This window comes from Heterocephalus glaber, unplaced genomic scaffold (assembly GCF_053883595.1).
Source record: "Heterocephalus glaber isolate CG9 unplaced genomic scaffold, H.glaber_assembly_v1.0 deba00001561, whole genome shotgun sequence".
NCBI classification, from domain to species: Eukaryota; Metazoa; Chordata; class Mammalia; order Rodentia; family Bathyergidae; genus Heterocephalus; species Heterocephalus glaber.
This window is the reverse complement of record NW_028258349.1, coordinates 3,374,321-3,392,417: the sequence shown is the minus strand read 5'-3', so window position 1 is coordinate 3,392,417 and position 18,097 is coordinate 3,374,321. Positions and strand designations below refer to the sequence as shown.

Sequence of the window (18,097 nt, the reverse complement as noted above, 5' to 3'; positions counted from 1 at the left end):
TCAGGTTTTACTCTTGATTTTCCCTTGGGTTTTGGTTTGGTTTGTCTCACTGTGTTCTGGGCTGACCTTGAACTCACTATGTAACACAGGCTAGCCTGGGACTCAAGACCTCCGGCCTCATCTCCCGAGTGTGAGGATTACAGGGGTGAGGCACCACACTCAGTAAACATGGGTCTTTGGGCTCTGATGTTCTGTTTCTTGCCTACTTGGCCATGTTCTTTGCCAGTAGTGAGAGTGTCTACCCTCAGAGAGCTCTGAGATTCCTGTGCAAACACTACCAGGCTGAGGTTTCCTGGGAAGGGGAGCCTGGCGCAACCTTGAGTCTAGTTTGCCTGGGGTAAATGGGACAAAGGAAATGGTGGGGAAGAGCATGAAACACTTTGATTGTCATCTTTTACCTTCAAAACCTGAAGCTGAGGTAAGACCACGATTTTGTTCCCAGCTTGGGCTACCTAGCAAACTCAAGGCCAATCTGAACTATATAATGAGACCCTGTCTCAAAAAACAAAAAAGAACAAAAAGGCCTTCTTCTTGGCTTTTGTGGTGCTCCTGGCTTTCTCCTCCTGTCCCACCGCTGCTTCCTCTCCTCTCTCCAGCTGTCCATCCAACGTCAGGAGGATGGCTCCCCGGGCCATGTGCTGATGATGAAGGGCGCTCCGGAGAGGATCTTGGAGTTCTGCTCCTCCTTCCTCCTGCATGGCCAGGAGTTCCCAATGGATGATAAAATGAAGAATGCCTTCCAGGATGCCTACTCAGAGCTGGGAAGTCTGGGGGAACGCGTGCTAGGTGAGGTGCTGTGGGAGCACCTTCATCAAGATGGCTGTTTGTGGGCTGAATAGTTTAGGATATGGGGTGAGTGGAATAAGGACACAGAAAGACGAATGACTACTGGCCCCTTCTTTCTCTCTCCAGGGTTCTGCTTCTTAAATCTTCCAAGCAGCTTCTCAACAGGATTCCCCTTTAACACAGATGAAATAAATTTTCCCATGAGTAACCTGTGTTTTGTGGACCTCATATCCATGATTGACCCTTCTCGTGCTGCTGTGCCTTCTGCTGTGAGCAAGTGTCGTAGTGCAGGGATTAAGGTAAATTCCTGCCCACCCCAGACAATCTTGTCATAGTTCCAAGATACTAGTAGGAAGCCTTGCACAGAGTAGTTAGTAATCTTGGCTTAATGGAGTTCTGCCTCCTTGAGCTTATGATTTTTGTTTGTAGTTGTATTTTGGGGTCTTTTTTTTTTTTTTGAGATGTCTCACTGTGTTGCCCAGGCTGGTCTCAAACTCACGAGCTCAAGTGATCCTCCTGCCTCAGACTCCTGAGTAGCTGAGACTATAGATGTGCACTAATACACCTGGATGAGCTTATGATTTTTTGTTTTAAGAGATATTTAGGGGCCGGGGATTTAGCTCAGTGGTGCTTTGCCTGTCTTGTGAGCGCAAGGTCCTGAGTTCGATCCCGGGTACTGAAAAAAAAGAGAGAGAGATTTAATACTACCTTCCCTCTACATCAAGAATCTTATCTTCCATTGGACATTAGAGTAACCAGGAAAGCTTGAAAAACCTGTACCTCCAAGATCCCTTAAATTAGAAATTCTCAGGATGGTCCCAGGCATCTGTATTTTTTTGTTGTTTTTTTTTGTTTGGTACTGGGGATCACACTCAGGTCCTTGAGCTTACGCAGCAGGCGCTGAAACCACTGAGCTAAATCCTCGGCTAGGCATCTGTATTTTTAAAATTTTCTAGAGATCTCAAGGAGCAGACAAGTTTGAGAATCAGTGTCCAGCACAGGGCTTCTCAAACTGCCATGCCTGGGAGTCGCTAGGTGCTGAGGCCAAAGTTGCTGGTATACAGATGACGTGAGGAGGGGCAGAGGGTAAGGAGCTGTGGTGTCCGTGTGTTGCTGGGACGAGAGCCTAAGGGGAATGGAGGCTGGAGATGCAGCCATAGTGTCCTCAGTGGGTCTGACTTGGAGTGAGCAACTCTCCTAACAGCTTTATGTCCAGGAGGGAAAGCTAGAAATGAAAATAAATTGGTCCAAGAGTAAAAGTCAGCTGAACAAACCCAGAGCTGGGAAGTCCTCTCTGGACTTCACGGATGGTAGCCGTGAGATTCCTCTAATTCTGAGCTGTGGAGCCTGTGTTTCCCGAGTCAGAGACGCACATACAGCTTCACAGATAAGATATTGACACCCTCCCTGCTGGTTCCTTATATTCGGAAATCTTGCCTATCCTGGGTCCTAGGCCCAGGGGAGGGTAGGTTAAAGTAACAAGGTGGGGTATTTAGGTTTATTGGAACTGACTTTGTATTAGACCTGTGACTATGGGCAGCTTGTCAAGAGGTCAGTCTGAGCCACTGTTAGTTCAGTGATTGGTTGCTAGAGAAGGAAACTAAGCAAGGATGTGGGAGATTGTGAGCGAATTCTTTAATCACTGTCTTGCAAGACTTCTGAGGTGGTAAGTTTCTGCAGAGATAGCACTATTAAGCACTTCCGCAGAGAGTAGCCAAGTTACCCCCATGTCCCCTGAGATCCTATAAACTACCACATCACACTATGGAAGGGGTTCCTTTGAATTTTCTGAGCCTCCATGTAGGCTATTAGAATAGGAATAACATTGTGGATGTAGTGTAAAATTTGTCTCACCCGGAAGTTTATGGATCCTTTTAGGAAGAAGATAGTCACAACTGTGCCCACCGGTAAGGAGACCCAACAGGAGGAGGGGGTGATTTAGTCAGGATGCCAAGCAGATCAGGATGTCAGCACAGCAAGAACCCTGAGGGCTGACCATGAACTGGCACTGAAGCAGAGGCCTCTGTGCTTTCTGGCCAGTCCTTGTTCTGGCACAAGTTTGCACGTCTCCCTGCAATTTCTTTCCTTCTTCTGGACTCTAAACTGATGGACATTTGGCAGACTCAGTGAGAAACTGTGAATCGTCTCCTCTTCCCCATGGGGGAGGTTGAGACATATACATAGCTCTCTCCTTCAGGGAGGGTAAAATGGAATGGACACGCAACAGCTTGTTTCATGTATCTACTTGGAAATGGTATTGGTGGCAAGCTGACAGACATTAGCAGGATGCTCAGTAAAAGTGGTAGTGGTTGCTGCATGGACACAGAGATTTTACAAATAAATGATGGGGGACAGAGCTTTCCAGGTAACTACATGCTCCCAACTTTGGAATAAATGTGATTTTTTAAAAATTAAAAAGTGTTCCCATTACATTTACCATTAAATAAGGATCTCAATAATATGAAGATACAAGGGCTTTGCTTCAAACCTCCCCCACTCCCACCCCCAAGAATTGCAGGCAGGCTTTCAAGGCCTTTGTGAGATCCTTTGGTTGTGTTACCAACACTGGAAAGTTGCCCTCCAATGGGTCTGATCTGGAGGAAGAAGACAGAGGAGATCAAGAGGGTGGGCTGCAAGGCTGTGTGGGAACATCAGAGGTATAGTCAGCACCAAGAAGTTGGAAATGACTGTTTTTGGTATTTGATTAATTCCAGAAACTTCTCGAAGTGCTTTACTTCAAAGGGAACTCCGCTTCTATTGTATGACTGTGTCTCAGTGTTTGTTGGAGACTGGTTCATGGGGTGACTGATGTAGTATTTTTACTTCCCCAGATTGGCATGGAGCTAGTATTGCTGCAAGGTACTAGAGAACCATTCATGTGAAGTCAGGCTGGGCTAGGTGGTAGGTATGTCCGAGAATGATACCACACCTTGTCCAGCAGATTTCAGGTCTCTGATAAGTCATTGGGAGGCTTAAAGGTGCTATAAAGCAGAACACTAAGGGCTCAGTCTGAACCACATCTGAAAGGCAGTCTTCTGTGCAGTCCTCTCTCAGGTCCTTGCCTGTTACCAGGCATCCCACAGGCCAGGCTTGTAAGGATCCAATGCCCTCAACCTACACTGGACATTAGTGGTTGTAGGTAATAGCTCAGTGAAACTTTCACTCTGTCTCAGGTCATCACAGCCTGATTAGCACTTTCCTGTCCCCTTCCCAGTTCATCAGGAGTATGGAATTGAGGACCAGGAACCCCAGAGTGGGTTCTTTGGGGAAAACTCTTCCCAGGCTTATTTCCATCAGTTTGATGGTTTCCTCTTCCCTCCCATCAGAGTTTGAAAAGCTGTGCTAAGTGGGAACCTTGGGCAGTGGCTCCCACATCATCCCTTCATTCTCTCATTTGATAATTATTTGTTGGTGGCTTACTGTGTCCTAGGCATTGTGCTCAGGCAAGAAACTTAGCAAGCATCTCACCTTCGAAGAGTTCTCAGTCCAGTGGGAAGAGAAAGAAGCAAGCAATCACCACACTGAGAAGTGAAAAGTGGAAAGAACAGAATGCCATGAAGACACAGAGTGTGGGCAGCTCATTCTGGGGTGGGAATGTGACAGAACTAGATACCCAGTAGCCAAAGACAAGTTGAAACTGAGGGGCAGCATGAGGGAGAGGGACGAAGACGGAGTGAGGATCTGAGTACCCTCACTCTGGTGAGGTCTTGATGACCACTGTGGTGGTCTTGATGGGATGTTAGGTAGATGGATATTCTGGACATTCCTTTATTACCACTTGTTGTGTGTGTAGGTGTTTCTGACTTGGCACTTAAGAAACAGAATCACTTATGGAGCAATTAAATACAACTCTGAATATGGTAATACACCCACATCTCTGACTTACTCTTGGAGATCTAGAACACCAATCATCCTGTGTTTTATGGTCTGATGGTCCTGACCCATTCCCGAAGATTGAAGCCACAGTGGCAAGGTATTTGGTATCTTTGACAAGTTCTTAGGAATGAGCTATTAAAATCTTTGTGGAATGAAAGTGGTGAGCTATGAGAGGAGAAAGAGAAGACAGCCAGGCTTCTCTGAGGATGATTCTGCTCCTCTTCCTCTCCCCCTCCCAACCCAGGTCATCATGGTAACAGGGGGTCATCCCATTACAGCAAAGGCCATTGCCAGAGGTGTGGGCATCATCTCAGAAGACACTGAGACAGCAGAGGACATTGCTGCCCGGCTTGACATCCCTGTCAGCCAGGTTGATCCCAGGTAAGACCCCCAAAAGCTCAGATCTGTCATTTCCCCCTCAGCCTGCACTGCCCAGAGCCCAGTTACTGAAGTCCTGGAATTCTCCTCCCATAGGCAAGATTTGGGGGTTTACACATTACAATTAAAATGTAATAGAGAAATAATCAAGTGAATATGTCTGGGTTTTCAGAAGAAGCAGTAGCAGGAAAGAAAGTAGAGGAGAGTGGTTGCCAAAGGGGGAAAAAGATGGGAATGTGTGTGTCACTTTGGGGACAGTGTATGCTGAGGACAAGTGACAAGACTAGGTTGAAAGAAGAATCAGTAAAGGTTGGTTAGAGGGTATGAGGAGTCTCAGAACCAGCCTTCTGAAATTCTTTTCCTCAGTAAAACCAAAGCCATTGTGGTGCATGGCTCAGAGTTAAAGGAGATGAACTCAGAGCAGCTCAGCCAGATCCTCCTAAGCCACACGGAGATTGTTTGCCCGAACCTCCCCTCAGCAGAAGCTCATCATTGTAGAGGGCTGTCAGAAGTTGGTAAGAGGGGCAGGGGAGCTTGGGCAAACCTAGCAGAAATCATGCGGCAGAGCCCAGCCTCCAAACAAGCAAGGGAACATGTGGGCTGAGCTTCAGGAGACTCCAGACAGTATCCCATCTTGAACCTCCACGGTGGCCTTTGCTTTGGGGGCTCCCTGAGAGTTGAAATTATCTCAGGGCAACAGGAAAAGGAAGGCCCAGGAGTCCGAGATCAACATGAATTCAAGAAATGAGGTGCTGGAATCAAACTAATTTTGGGGACTAGTCCTAAGTCTAACACACTAATTTTTTTCACTCCTACTTTCTGGACTTCACCAGGGAGCCATTGTGGCGGTGACGGGGGATGGGGTGAACGACTGCCCTGCGCTGAAGAAGGCCGACATTGGCATTGCCATGGGGATCACTGGCTCTGACGTCTCCAAGCAGGCGGCCAACATGATCCTGCTGGATGACAACTTTGGCTCCATCGTCACAGGCGTGGAGGAGGGTGAGGAAGAGGCAGGGTGCTCAGTTAGGTCTTGATCTTCAGACTTAGTTGGGTTTTGGAGTACATCACCCTCATCCCTTTTGCCCATCATCCAAGCTCCAGGATCCTGTACAGACTCCAAAAAAATCACTGTAAGACAAAATTTTGTAAATTAGATTCAGCAGATACTTAGAACCACCGCCCCCCCCCCTTTTTTTTGAGATTGGAAGAAAATCCAGATTTGCCAGGGAGGCTGGGGGCTGGTGTAGGACAGCATCTTCTTTGTCTTCTCACTGGGTTCAGGTGTGTTTAGAACATGCATGGACCTACAGCCCCGGGAAACTTCTGTACTCCACAGTCTTCAGCAGGGCCCCTAGAAATGGTGACACATCGAGACTGGTTGGAAATCATCATGAGTTGACTTCATGCACCCACTTTCCCAGAGAGTGCTGAAAGAGAATGTCCATTGGTGAACAGGACAGCCCTAGAATACTGTACCCAGGTTCCCTGCTTTCTGCCTGGAGCTATCTTACTAAAACATGACACGACACCCCACATAATAATAATGGTCACACTTTATTGAAACCTAATATCATCTTAACCCTTTAAATAGCCATTCAATTAAAAAATTCTTTTAAGCACTGGCTGTGCAGGCAATGCACTATTCTAGATACTGGGAATACAATGGTGGGAGAAAAAAACACATGAGCTCCTGCCCACATACAACTGAATTTCTAATGAAAAGAGACAGACTACTGTCTGCATACTATGCAAATTGCATACTATGTTAAGTGCAATGGAAAAAATAAAACATGGAGGGTGGGGAGGGATTACAGTCTTTGAAAAGGCAGCCAGGGAAGGACTCAGCAATCTTGCAGCACAGGAGAAATGATGGTCAGAGAGATGAGAAGTACCCAAGGTCACAAGCTGGTTATGGCAGAAAGTGAGATTCAAACCTAAGTCTGTCCCAAGCCCAGGCTCTTTCCACTTCAGGTTCAATCTTGTAAAGGCTTTAATACTGGTATTCTCAGACTTCTCAGCATTGGCTAGGTCTAACTCTGCTAAATTTTCAGAGATCAGATAACATTAGCCATTTGAGTCCAAGAACAAAGAGTACAGTCAGGACATGCTACTAAATCGTGGCTTTAATTAATCATCACACAATTTGGAGACAAAATCAGGACTGACAATGTCTGGGACTTCCAGCCTTTTCATGGACCATGATAGTTCTTTGCAGTGGTCTCTCTGTCCAGGAGCTCGTTGGTGAGCGGTACCTTCCGGTGCTCCTCACAGAAGGTTGGCCTTCCTTTGCAGGTCGCCTCATCTTTGACAACCTGAAGAAATCCATCGCCTACACCCTGACCAGCAACATTCCTGAGATCACCCCCTTCCTGCTGTTCATCATCCTCAGCATCCCCTTGCCTCTGGGCACCATCACTATCCTCTGCATTGACCTGGGCACAGACATGGTGAGGACCAGGCTGGGATGTGGCTCTGGGAGCTCCTGCGAGATAGACTAGGAATAGATAAAGTTTGGTTGGGGGGTTGGATAAAGCTGGAGCTACTTGTGAGTTTCCTTCTGCACTTTGTGACTCCATCATTCCATCGCTCTATCCTCCAGATACCTGCTATCTCCTTGGCTTATGAGTCCCCAGAGAGTGACATCATGCAGAGGCATCCACGGAACCCAAAGACTGATAATCTTGTGAATCACCGTCTCATTGGCATAGCCTATGGACAGATTGGTGAGCACAGAGCAGTGAGGCGGGGAGGGAGAGGGGAACAGCTGCCCGTTTGAGCCACTTTAGTGTGGAAATAGGGAGCTATTTCCTCAAACACAAAACGCACTAGGCCTTAGCAACACAAAGAGCTATTGATCTCTGAGGTGCCCTTGACTTAGAGCTCAGTAAAAACGAAACAAATGTGTCTAAAATGGTAGCATCTTTCTACATGCCAAGTAGTGAGTGTAGACCTAACATGCAAGCACAAAGCAAGCAAGCTCACCAATTTTGAGGGCAGTCAGAGAGGTTTTATGGGAGAAAGAGAACTTGAACTTGGTGTTGAAGGATAGAGCTTAAACTAAGTACTGTATATAGAGAGGTGTGGGTCCCACAGGGGGAGTTCACATGGCATAGTTAGAAAGGAGTGAATAGACCAGTTCGGTGGCATCTTGGTCTCCATAAGGAAGTAGTAGAAAGTAAGGCTGTAGATATAGATAGCATTTATATTGGGTCCAGCCTAGAAAGACATTTGAGTGCCATTAGAGGCCTTTGTTCATGAGTTGCCAGGTACAGTGGAGTGTTTCAGGGGGTAGAGTGAGGGATGGACAGGGAAGAGACTGTGAACAAGGAGGTCGTTGCAACATTTAGAAAAGCAATTGTGTAGAAAAAACAGACTTAGGGGGCCGGGGATTTAGCTCAGTGGTTTCGCCGCCTGCTATGCAAGCGTAGGGACCCGAGTTCAATCCCCGGTACCAAAAAAAAACCAAAACAACAGACTTAGGAATCAGACCTATGTTTCAATCCTAATTTTACCACTTCCTAACTGTATGATCCTGGACAATGACTGGCTTTTGTATATGTGTTTCAGTACTCATTCATGAAACATAGACAACAGTTCAGAATTGTGAGGATCTATGTCCACAGGTACTGACACCACGCACAACTCTGTGGTTAGTAGACAAACATTAACATCATCGTGGCCCAGGCATGGGAGATAGAAATTTTATCTAAGAGAGAGGCAAAGGGTAGATAGCAGAGATGTGATGAGAGGCTAAAACCTGATAAATGTCCAAATATCAGAGGAAAAGTAGCCGTCTAGCTCTTACAGTTTTAAGATGATGTGACTCAAAGATGACAGTGGGTTGGAGTTTAGAAATTAATGTCAGAGCTTGACGACAAGTCCCTTGGATGAGGGATGAGATGATTGAAGGCAAGAATCTTCACTCTGTGCAGACACACACCAGCCCAACAGAGGCGGGGCCCAGCCTTGGCCCCCTACATGGGCTGCCTTTGGGGTACCTTCTATGGCTGTCCTGACTCTGCCACTTGTAGGGATGATCCAGGCTCTAGCTGGATTCTTCACCTATTTCGTGGTCATGGCTGAGAATGGCTTTACACCTTTCCATCTGCTGGGCATCCGCCTGAAGTGGGATGATCAATTCTTCAATAACCTGGAGGACAGCTATGGGCAGCAATGGGTGAGTAGACAGGGTGTGGTAGTGGATAGCGACAGAGAAGAACGAGGAAGTGACAGGAAGAGTGAGTTTAGCACATTTTTGAAAAGTGGGAGAAGGGAGGCACCAGGCAGAGTAGACACCTCATCTTCAGTCCTATCTGAGGGCTCAAACAACTGACTGAAACCTCCAATCACATCCACAAACTTCTTGTTTACAATGATCAAATTTCTGCTCATTTCCACATTTTGTTGTACATCTCACCTTCCCGGATTCCTTGCAGCTGGGGTCTTCTTTGTCATGTAAACTCTTCTGGGGTGACTTCTGTTTTTCCAAGTTTTGACCGTGACTGGCCCCAAAATGAAAGCTGCATCCTCTCCTGTTACACTCTCTCCCTTCAGTTCACTTAATATGACTTAAAATTGAAAAAACTTACATTCTTTTTTGTGTGTGTGGGCCAGGGATCGAACTCGGGACCTTGCGCTTTCGAGGCAGGTGGCGGACCCACTGAGCTAAATCCCCGGCAAACGTATATTCTTTATATGTGCCATCCTTACCATCCTAAATTTTTTAAATGTAAAGGATGCCTCTCTGTAGTCATCTTTCTTAACATCCAAGGTAAATGAGGGTCAAACTGAAACCCTTTCCTCAATAATATGTGCCCAAGAACTTTAGTAAATATGCTTTTTTGTAACTGAATACTTCCATCCCAATTTCTTTCTTTCTTTTTTTTTTTTGGTACTGGGGATCAAACTTGGGTCCTTGCCCTTGCGCAGCAGGCGGCAAAACCACTGAGCTAAATCCCTGGCCCTTCCATCCCAATTTCTAAGCCAGTGAGGCACGTGATACCAACTATCCTTAGAAGTATAGAATCATAGCCTGTTATCTTTACTCATTGTGTAAATAAGGAAACTAAATCTGGAAAGATTTAACAACTTGCTCGAAGTCCTGCAGTGACTCCCTAGAAGAGCTGGACTAGGATTCTGGACTGTTGTTTCCTTTCTGGCATTTTCCCACTTCACCGTGATACCTCCAAACTAAGCTAGTTGAAGATTTCTCAAGAGCATGTTCAGATATGAGTTGCTGGAAAGATGCCTTTCATATACATGTGGGTTCTGCCAGAGGAGCTCCATGAGGCCATCAGACGTCAATGTTTCCAGTCACCAACGCTGCTCCAGAAGCCAGTGGTGCCCAAGGTCCGTTGCATTGTTCTGCCTGCCGGTATCTCCTCAGCCCTCAACTGAAGCCCTTGTTAGTTTTACATCCTGATACCTCCTCACTGCTGCCAAGACACAATGTGACATATTTTAATTTATGATAAATTAAAGATAATTAAAAGTAATTTGAGATAACAAGAACTACTTGTACAATGAAGACATCATAAATTTAGTATTACAAAAATGGGTTGAGAACAATTGCTCTGAGTAACAAATTCCATAAATGCAGGGTCCACTCATGTCTCTTGCACAATTGCAAGTATTAGATCATCTAACATAAAGGTCCCCACCCAAGGAGTATGCTACTTACTGCTAGAAGTGAGAATAGCTCCTTCTCTTCTAAATATCTTTCACTATTAATCCTACGGATCACAACTCATTCATGTGTTTAGCCAGTATGTATTGAGAATCTGCTGAGCCAAGGATTTAGCTCAGTGGTTCCACTGCCTGCCTTGCAAGCACAAGGTCCCGAGTTTGATCCTCGGTGCCAAAAAAAAAAAAAAAGGAGAGAATCTCCTATGTACCAGGTACCATTCTAGGTTCTGGGAATATGTTAGTAAATGAACATAATCAAGTTACTGCACTCATGGAGCTTATCTCTAGTCAGCAGTGGAGGGTGTTTAATATATAAATATCAATCATAATATCCAGTCAACAGATTGGAAGTCCAAGGGAGTCCAAGAAATGTGAGAATTAAGATACTATAGTGAGGGTTGGGGATTTAGCTCAGTGGTGCTGCCCCCTGCCTTGCAAGTGCAAGGTCCTGAGTTTGATCCCCAGTACCAAAAAAAAAAAGATACTATAGTGAGTGAGATGGAAGGATTAAGGATGGTGAAGAGAGACAGGAAGATTCTTGAAATTAAGATTATACGGAAATTGTAGATGTTGGGAAGGATAATATCTAAAGTTTAACTATGGGAGCAAGCAGCCTACTTGGGGAGTGGAGGACAACAAGTTAGAAAGAGGGAGATGAGAAACAGTCAGTCCTTGGTATTATAAGGATCATCAACATGAATATTTAGGTCTCAGAACAAAAACTAAGCCAGGCAAGGTGACATACACCTGTAACCCCAGGCTGAGGCAGGAGGAGTGCAAGTTTGAGCCCAGTTTGAGCAATTTAGCAACTTAACAAGACCCTGTCTCAAATAAATGACAAGGGCTAAGGTTGTAGCTCAGTGCAAGGGCCCTGGGTTCAATCCTCAGTACAGAAGGGGAAAAAAGGACAAGAACAGCAGCAGTAGAATAACAGTGACTCGAACTGCCTGACTAGCATGGTGTGGTGGCCGCACACGCAGACATGGCAGAGAAGCTGGAGCTGAGGCTCAAGTCGCCCGTGGGGGCTGAGCCCGCCGTCTATCCATGGCCACTGCCGGTCTACGACAAACACCATGATGCTGCTCATGAAATCATTGAGACTATTTGATGGGTCTGTGAGGAAATCCTGGATCTCAAGCTGGCCATGGAGAATTACATCTTAATTGACTATGATACCAAAAGCTTTGAGAGCATGCAGAGGCCGTGTGACAAGTACAACCAGGCCATCGACAGCATCCATCAGCTGTGGAAGGGCACCACCCAACCCATGAAGTTGAACACACGCCCGTCCAACAGGCTCCTGAGACACATCCTGCAGCAGGTCTACAACCACTCGGTGACCGACCTGGAGAAGCTCAACAACTATGAGCCCTTCTCCCCCGAGGTGTATGGGGAGACCTCCTTTGACCTGGTGGCCCAGATGATCGATGAGATCAAGAAGACCCAGGACGATCTATTAGTGGACCTCGGCAGTAGTGTAGGACAGGTGGTCCTCCAGGTTGCTGCAGCCACCAACTGCAAACATCACTATGGAGTCGAGAAAGCAGACATCCCAGCCAAATACGCAGAGACCATGGACCGAGAGTTCAGGAAGTGGATGAAATGGTATGGAAAAAAGCATGCAGAATACACACTGGACCAGGGAGATTTCCCCTCAGAAGAGTGGAGAGAGTGGATTGCCAACACGAGTGTTATATTTGTGAATAACTTTGCCTTTGGTACTGAGGTGGATCACCAGCTGAAGGAGCGATTTGCAAACATGAAGGAAGGTGGCAGAATTGTGTCCTCAAAGCCCTTTGAACCTTTGAACTTCAGAATAAACAGCAGAAACTTGAGTGGTAAAAAACAACAACAACAACAGTGACTCAGAGCTAAAATCTTTAAGAAATGATGGGAAGGGACCCAAGTGAAAGTAGCTGAGTGCTGTGAAGGGCAGTGGTTGTGATCTGATGCACACAAATTTGCTGACTGGTCTGATTCTAAGTTCCATGCTTGGCTCATCAACTTTCAGCCTTTGTTTCTTAATCACTTAAAACTTTAGATTTCTCTCCAAGTACAACTGTGACCACATCTCGTGTGGCTTGGCATGTAGCATCTCATTACTGTGCAGTCCTACGTATTTTCAAAGTTCTTATTTGATCTATGAGTTATTTATAAACACACCATTTTTTTAGCATAAGCTTTTTTTCCCTCCAGTCTAATTTAAATGCACCTCCTGTGTGTCCCCACAGCCCTCTGTGATCTCACTCTTATAACCTATCTCTTGTACTGGCATAGTTAGCATATTTATCTCTCCCACTAGACTGTAAGTTCCTTATGTGTGAAATATTAACAAAAGAAACAAGGAATGAATCAGTGAATATCTCCTATCTACCACTCCTTAGGCATTCCTTTTCCCTGTGTTCCTGTTGCCCTCTGGCCCCACCTTCTTTCTGACCTATGACCTCTGACTCTGCTGGCCTAAGTCCACCTTCTTCACACCATACTTCTTAGTTCAGTAAAGATCTGCTGAGCCATGCTGCATGCCATTCCCTGAACTGAGCATGGGGAAGGGCATAAGGATAAATAAGGCCTTGTTCTTCAGGAGCTCCTAGTCAGGTAAGGAAAACACATAAGCAAATCATAACACCACAGGAAAAGTACTAAGGCAGAGACATGTGGAAAGTGCTGTGGGAGTCCTGAGAGGGAGGACCTAACAGCGCAGGGGTCTGGGAAGGGAGGAGAGAAAAGAGCCTTTGGGTGCCTCTAAACGCCTTCTGACACTAATGTCAACTCTCTGCCCGCCCTCCCCAGACCTACCAGCAGCGGAAGGTGGTGGAGTTCACGTGCCACACAGCCTTCTTTGTCAGCATCGTGGTGGTGCAGTGGGCTGACCTCATCATCTGCAAGACCCGCCGCAACTCTGTCTTCCAGCAGGGCATGAAGTGAGCACCACCAAAAGGCCCCATCACTCTCTGCAGCGAGACCAGCAATTCCCCCATGCCTTTTCCTCATCTCAATCACACTCATAAATGTTTCTTCCCAGAAACAAGGTCCTAATATTTGGGCTCCTGGAAGAGACATTACTGGCGGTTTTTCTATCCTACACACCGGGCATGGGCGTGGCCCTGCAAATGTACCCACTCAGGTAAGGGAAAGGATGGCAGCAGGCAGCAGGTAAGTCTCCAGGCACAGCCAGGGGCCGCCTGGATGGGGGGGGGGCTGCATCCAGGAAACAGAGCTCCTTTAGGGGGGTAGGCAAGACTGTGTCAAGTGATCATAGGTATCAGACGTGCACATCTAGCTGCCCACCAGTGTTTAACAGAGAGGCAGCTTTCTTTAGGGTGACAGGTGGTGTAGCTGTGCAAGGATACATACTATGTAAAGCTGAAGTAACCATAAAAATAGCCTAATCTAAGCTTAGCTAATTCCACTGTAGTTAGGCCAATATGTTTTGATATGTATATGTGTGAATGAACACACTGAAATTCTGTCTGGTGCCTTGTCTTGTTCAACTCCTAGGATTTTGTCATGTTGTTTTCATTTTGGTTTTGGATTGGTTTGGTTTTTTGACACATGACCTCGCTATACAACCCAGGCCAGACTCAAACTCACAATCCCCCTGCTTCAGCCTCTCAAGTGTTGGGATTACAGACATGCACGACTGCACCCAGCTATTCTGTTCTAACATGAGATATGCTTGCGGTCAGGGCCAGGGATGTAGCTTGGTGGCACTGTGCCTGCCTTGCAAGTTCAAGGTCCTGAGTTTGATCCCCGGTACTGAAACAATCTGTTAAAGATAAGCTTGTAAAAAAAAAAATTTTAAAAAGATAAGCTTGTGATCTTTCAAAATTTTTAAATCTACACAAAAGGCAGAAACACCATTCCATGCCCAGCCCCATTTGCACACCCTGCACAGACAGCCTCTGTTAATGATTTAGTGTGTATTCTTCCAACTCATTTACTGTGCATTTACATTGCTTTACTCGCCTTTCCATCCCCTGCAGTGTTTTACACAAGCTTTTTACAAGGTGGGTGCTCAATTAATGTTTAACAGGAGACAATGGCATTGGCCTTAGATACTGAAAAGACCAAGTTTGTTTGATTTTGGGGTTTTTTTTTAGTACCAGGGATCAAACTCAGGTCCTTGCGTTTGGGAGGCAGGCGGCAGAACCACTGAGCTAAATCCCCAGCCCTCAAGGCCAAGTTTAAATCTCTACTTTAGGCTATTCTGTGACCTTGGAGAAGTAGGCAGCTTTTCTGAGCCTCTGCTTCATCTGTAGTTTCAATAATACACACACCTTCCAGGGCTGGGGATGTAGCTCAATAGTACAACACATGCCTACCATTGGTAAGCTCCAAGGGTTTGGTCCTCAGCACCCCTCAGAATAAACCAGAAACAGAAACAAAAACACCCAACAAAACAAAACAAACAAAACTCACCTGGCAGAGTGTTGAGAAGAATTAAACATAGAAATGGGTGTGTGGGGCTCATGGTGGATACTTTGTTAATAGCAGCTTTATTGGTACTTTTTTTTTTTTTTTTGGTACCGGGGGATCAAACTCAGGACCTTGTGCTTGCAAGGCAGGTGGTGGAACCTCTGAGCTAAATCCCCAGCCCTTGTTAACAGCAGCTTTATTCTTGTTGCATTAATGTACATAAAGAAGTAATGGCAGATGCAGTGACCACTATCTGTCCACTCTTCTATATACCTTGACTATGGTGCTCAGCACCTCATCCTGTGATTCTTTATTTTGTGTGTGCATTTACCCTCTTTTCTCTGATCCCCCTGAGCTGCTGGAGGTCAAAGGCTATCATGGAGCCATTTTTATTTTGCCAATACCTAACCCAGAGGCAGAGTGGCCATCCCCACTGTCCAGTGGAAGAGTGTCTATTTGTCTGTCAGAGTCCGTACCTGCAGTGTGCCTGTGTGAAGAACGAAAGATGGCTCAGGCTTGCACTGTCCAATATGGAAGCCATTCTCCTACGTGACCACTGAGCCCCTGAAATATGGCCAGTGAGCCTGAAGAACTAAATTTATTATTTTAATTTTCATTCACTTAAAGCTTAAAAAGTAAAACAGTATTAACTATTTCCCTATTAAATACAACTTTACTGTTTTGGTTGGAGCACATTTTCTCTTAACTCTTAAAAATTCAGTAGCTGGGTTGAAATGTGCCATCAGTATAAGATACCTATCAGATTTCCAAGACTTAGGATGGAGGGAAGGGTGTAAGCTATATTCATCAATAATGTTTATACTGATTACATACATTGAAGTGATATACTTTAATTAAGTCAAGTAAAATTATTAAGATTAATTTCACCAGTTTATTTTTATTTATTTTAAGATAGCTATTAGAAACTTTTTTTTTTTGTTATGTAGTTCAAGCTGGGCTTGAACTCACTATGTAGTCAAGGCTGCCCTCGAACTTGAGGCAATCTTTCTGCCTCAGCCCCCTACCTGCTAGAATTATAGGCATATGCCATCACACCTGGCCAGAAATCATTAAACTCCAGACGTGGCTGACATTGTATTTCATTTGGGTGCCATTGGTTTAGGCCATCTCTTCTCTTTGTCACCCAATGGAACAACTGTGGTCCTGATTCAGCCCTTCTCCAGAATCCATCTTTCTTGTATCTAATTATAGAAAGGGACTCAGGAAGAAAAAAAATGCCCCCATGTTTTGCAATTTTGGAAGAATATAAGAAATTCTGTCCAGTACCTTGTCTTGCTCAACTTCTAGGCTTTTGTTGTGAGATGTGTATAAATATCCCATGCTAGATGTCTAGGGGCATCTCAGATTGAGCCATCCTGCTCTGGAGGTGCAAGGCTTAGGATACACAGAAAGCAAAGGGCATCTCCCGCAGCAACTGTGGACATCGGAAGATAAACTCTAGGAACCCTGCATGAACCTCTGAATGTGACACTTACCATGTTATCCTCAGTGTTTCCATTCTCTCCTCTGCACCCGACCCTCAGCAAGGTTCCAACCTCCTCAAAGGGAGGGATTGGCTGTACCTCGCCTCAGTCTCTAGTACGTGTCACGATCTTGGGCACAGAGCGGACACAATAATGAGACATAATATTCCTGGGCAGTTTGCTGTGCCCGCCCTTCTCCTGCCTCCATATCATCTGCCACACTGACCAACTCTTACTCTCTGCAGGGTAACCTGGTGGCTCTGCGCCATTCCCTACAGCATTGTTATCTTCATCTACGATCAAGTCAGAAAACTAATCATCCGTAAACGACCTGACAGTGAGGCTCCCCTGGACCCTGCTCAGAGTGGCCCCAGCCCCATGACGAGCTCTCCCATCTTGCCTGATCCCTGCTCACCCACAAGCTTCACCCCCACCTCACTGCCCGCCCTTTCTGTGCCCAGGCCCAGCTCTCTCCTCAACCCCACCACCCCGCTACTCCAGTGCTCAGTGCCATGCTCCAGACCACAGGCCTCCAGCTTCCTCTCCATCCTGCTAAGTTGCCCTTGGTGCCTCCCCTGCAGCCTTCTCCCACCTCACTCTGGTCTCTGCTCTTCCACAGGCTGGCTGGAGAGGGAGACGTACTACTAACCTCAACAGAGGAGCTCCGAATGACAGGTGTCACGAGAGCCTGGACTACAAGTTCACATAACATCTGAGAGAGCATATGAGTTGGGGGCAGAGACACTGGTTGAACAGCCCCGGATAAGAGAAGACTGGCAATCCTGAGGCTGGGCTGAGGGCGTCACAGGGTAATGGGGTGGGTGAGGGGAAGCCTAGCAGGGAGGGGCATGGTCCTGTTGAATCCAGTAGCCAGTTAAGAGAGTAAATGTTTGGAACAGCCTTCACCTGGCTGAATGTGTCACATCTGATTTTTGAGGAGCGGGATCTTGATATCTTCCTAGTAACCAGGCAAGGGAGGATGGAAGAGGATCAGAATCAAGCATCCTTGCCCCAGAAGGGTCTCCCCCATCTTAATGTTATTCTTGTTCTCTTCAAGAGCAAGGGACGGATGCCTGCTCCAAAAGTACAACTGCAGCTGGGGGAGGGGGTGTGCACGCCTGTAATCCCAGGACTTGGGAGGCTGAGCCAGGAGGGTCACTGTGAGCTCGAGGCCAGCCTGGGCTACATAGTGAGTTTAGGGGCAGCCTGAACTACAAAACGAGACCATGTCTCCAAAAAAAAAAAAAAAAATTCAAAAGTACAGTTGAGGCGGGGCATGGTGGCACACGCCTGTAATCCCAGCACTCAGGAGGCTGAGGCAGGAGGATTGCCATGAGTTCGATCCCGCCCTGAACTGTCTAATGAGACTCTGTCTCAAAAAGCCTAAAAAAAAAAAAAAATTTTAAAAAGCGCAGTTGGGATCAGAAAATTGGAAGAGTGTGGTGAGGGAGGAGCAGCTGGACCAC

General features: G+C 46.2%; 1 protein-coding gene across 1 annotated transcript in view; it reads left to right on the top strand.

The window, feature by feature from the left end:
* Positions 1-17,429, top strand: part of LOC101721060 (sodium/potassium-transporting ATPase subunit alpha-4) — a 40,134-nt gene extending 22,705 nt beyond the window's left edge. The window contains 13 exon segments of the mRNA XM_087190951.1: positions 597-786; positions 913-1,085; positions 4,907-5,043; positions 5,407-5,496; positions 5,498-5,555; positions 5,874-6,042; positions 7,336-7,490; positions 7,643-7,766; positions 9,075-9,220; positions 13,522-13,652; positions 13,754-13,855; positions 16,877-16,968; positions 17,251-17,429. Of these exon segments, the coding sequence (XP_087047077.1) occupies positions 597-786; positions 913-1,085; positions 4,907-5,043; positions 5,407-5,496; positions 5,498-5,555; positions 5,874-6,042; positions 7,336-7,490; positions 7,643-7,766; positions 9,075-9,220; positions 13,522-13,652; positions 13,754-13,855; positions 16,877-16,968; positions 17,251-17,279 (1,596 nt within the window). The 3' untranslated portion in view covers positions 17,280-17,429.
* The last annotated feature ends 668 nt before the right edge of the window (positions 17,430-18,097 follow it).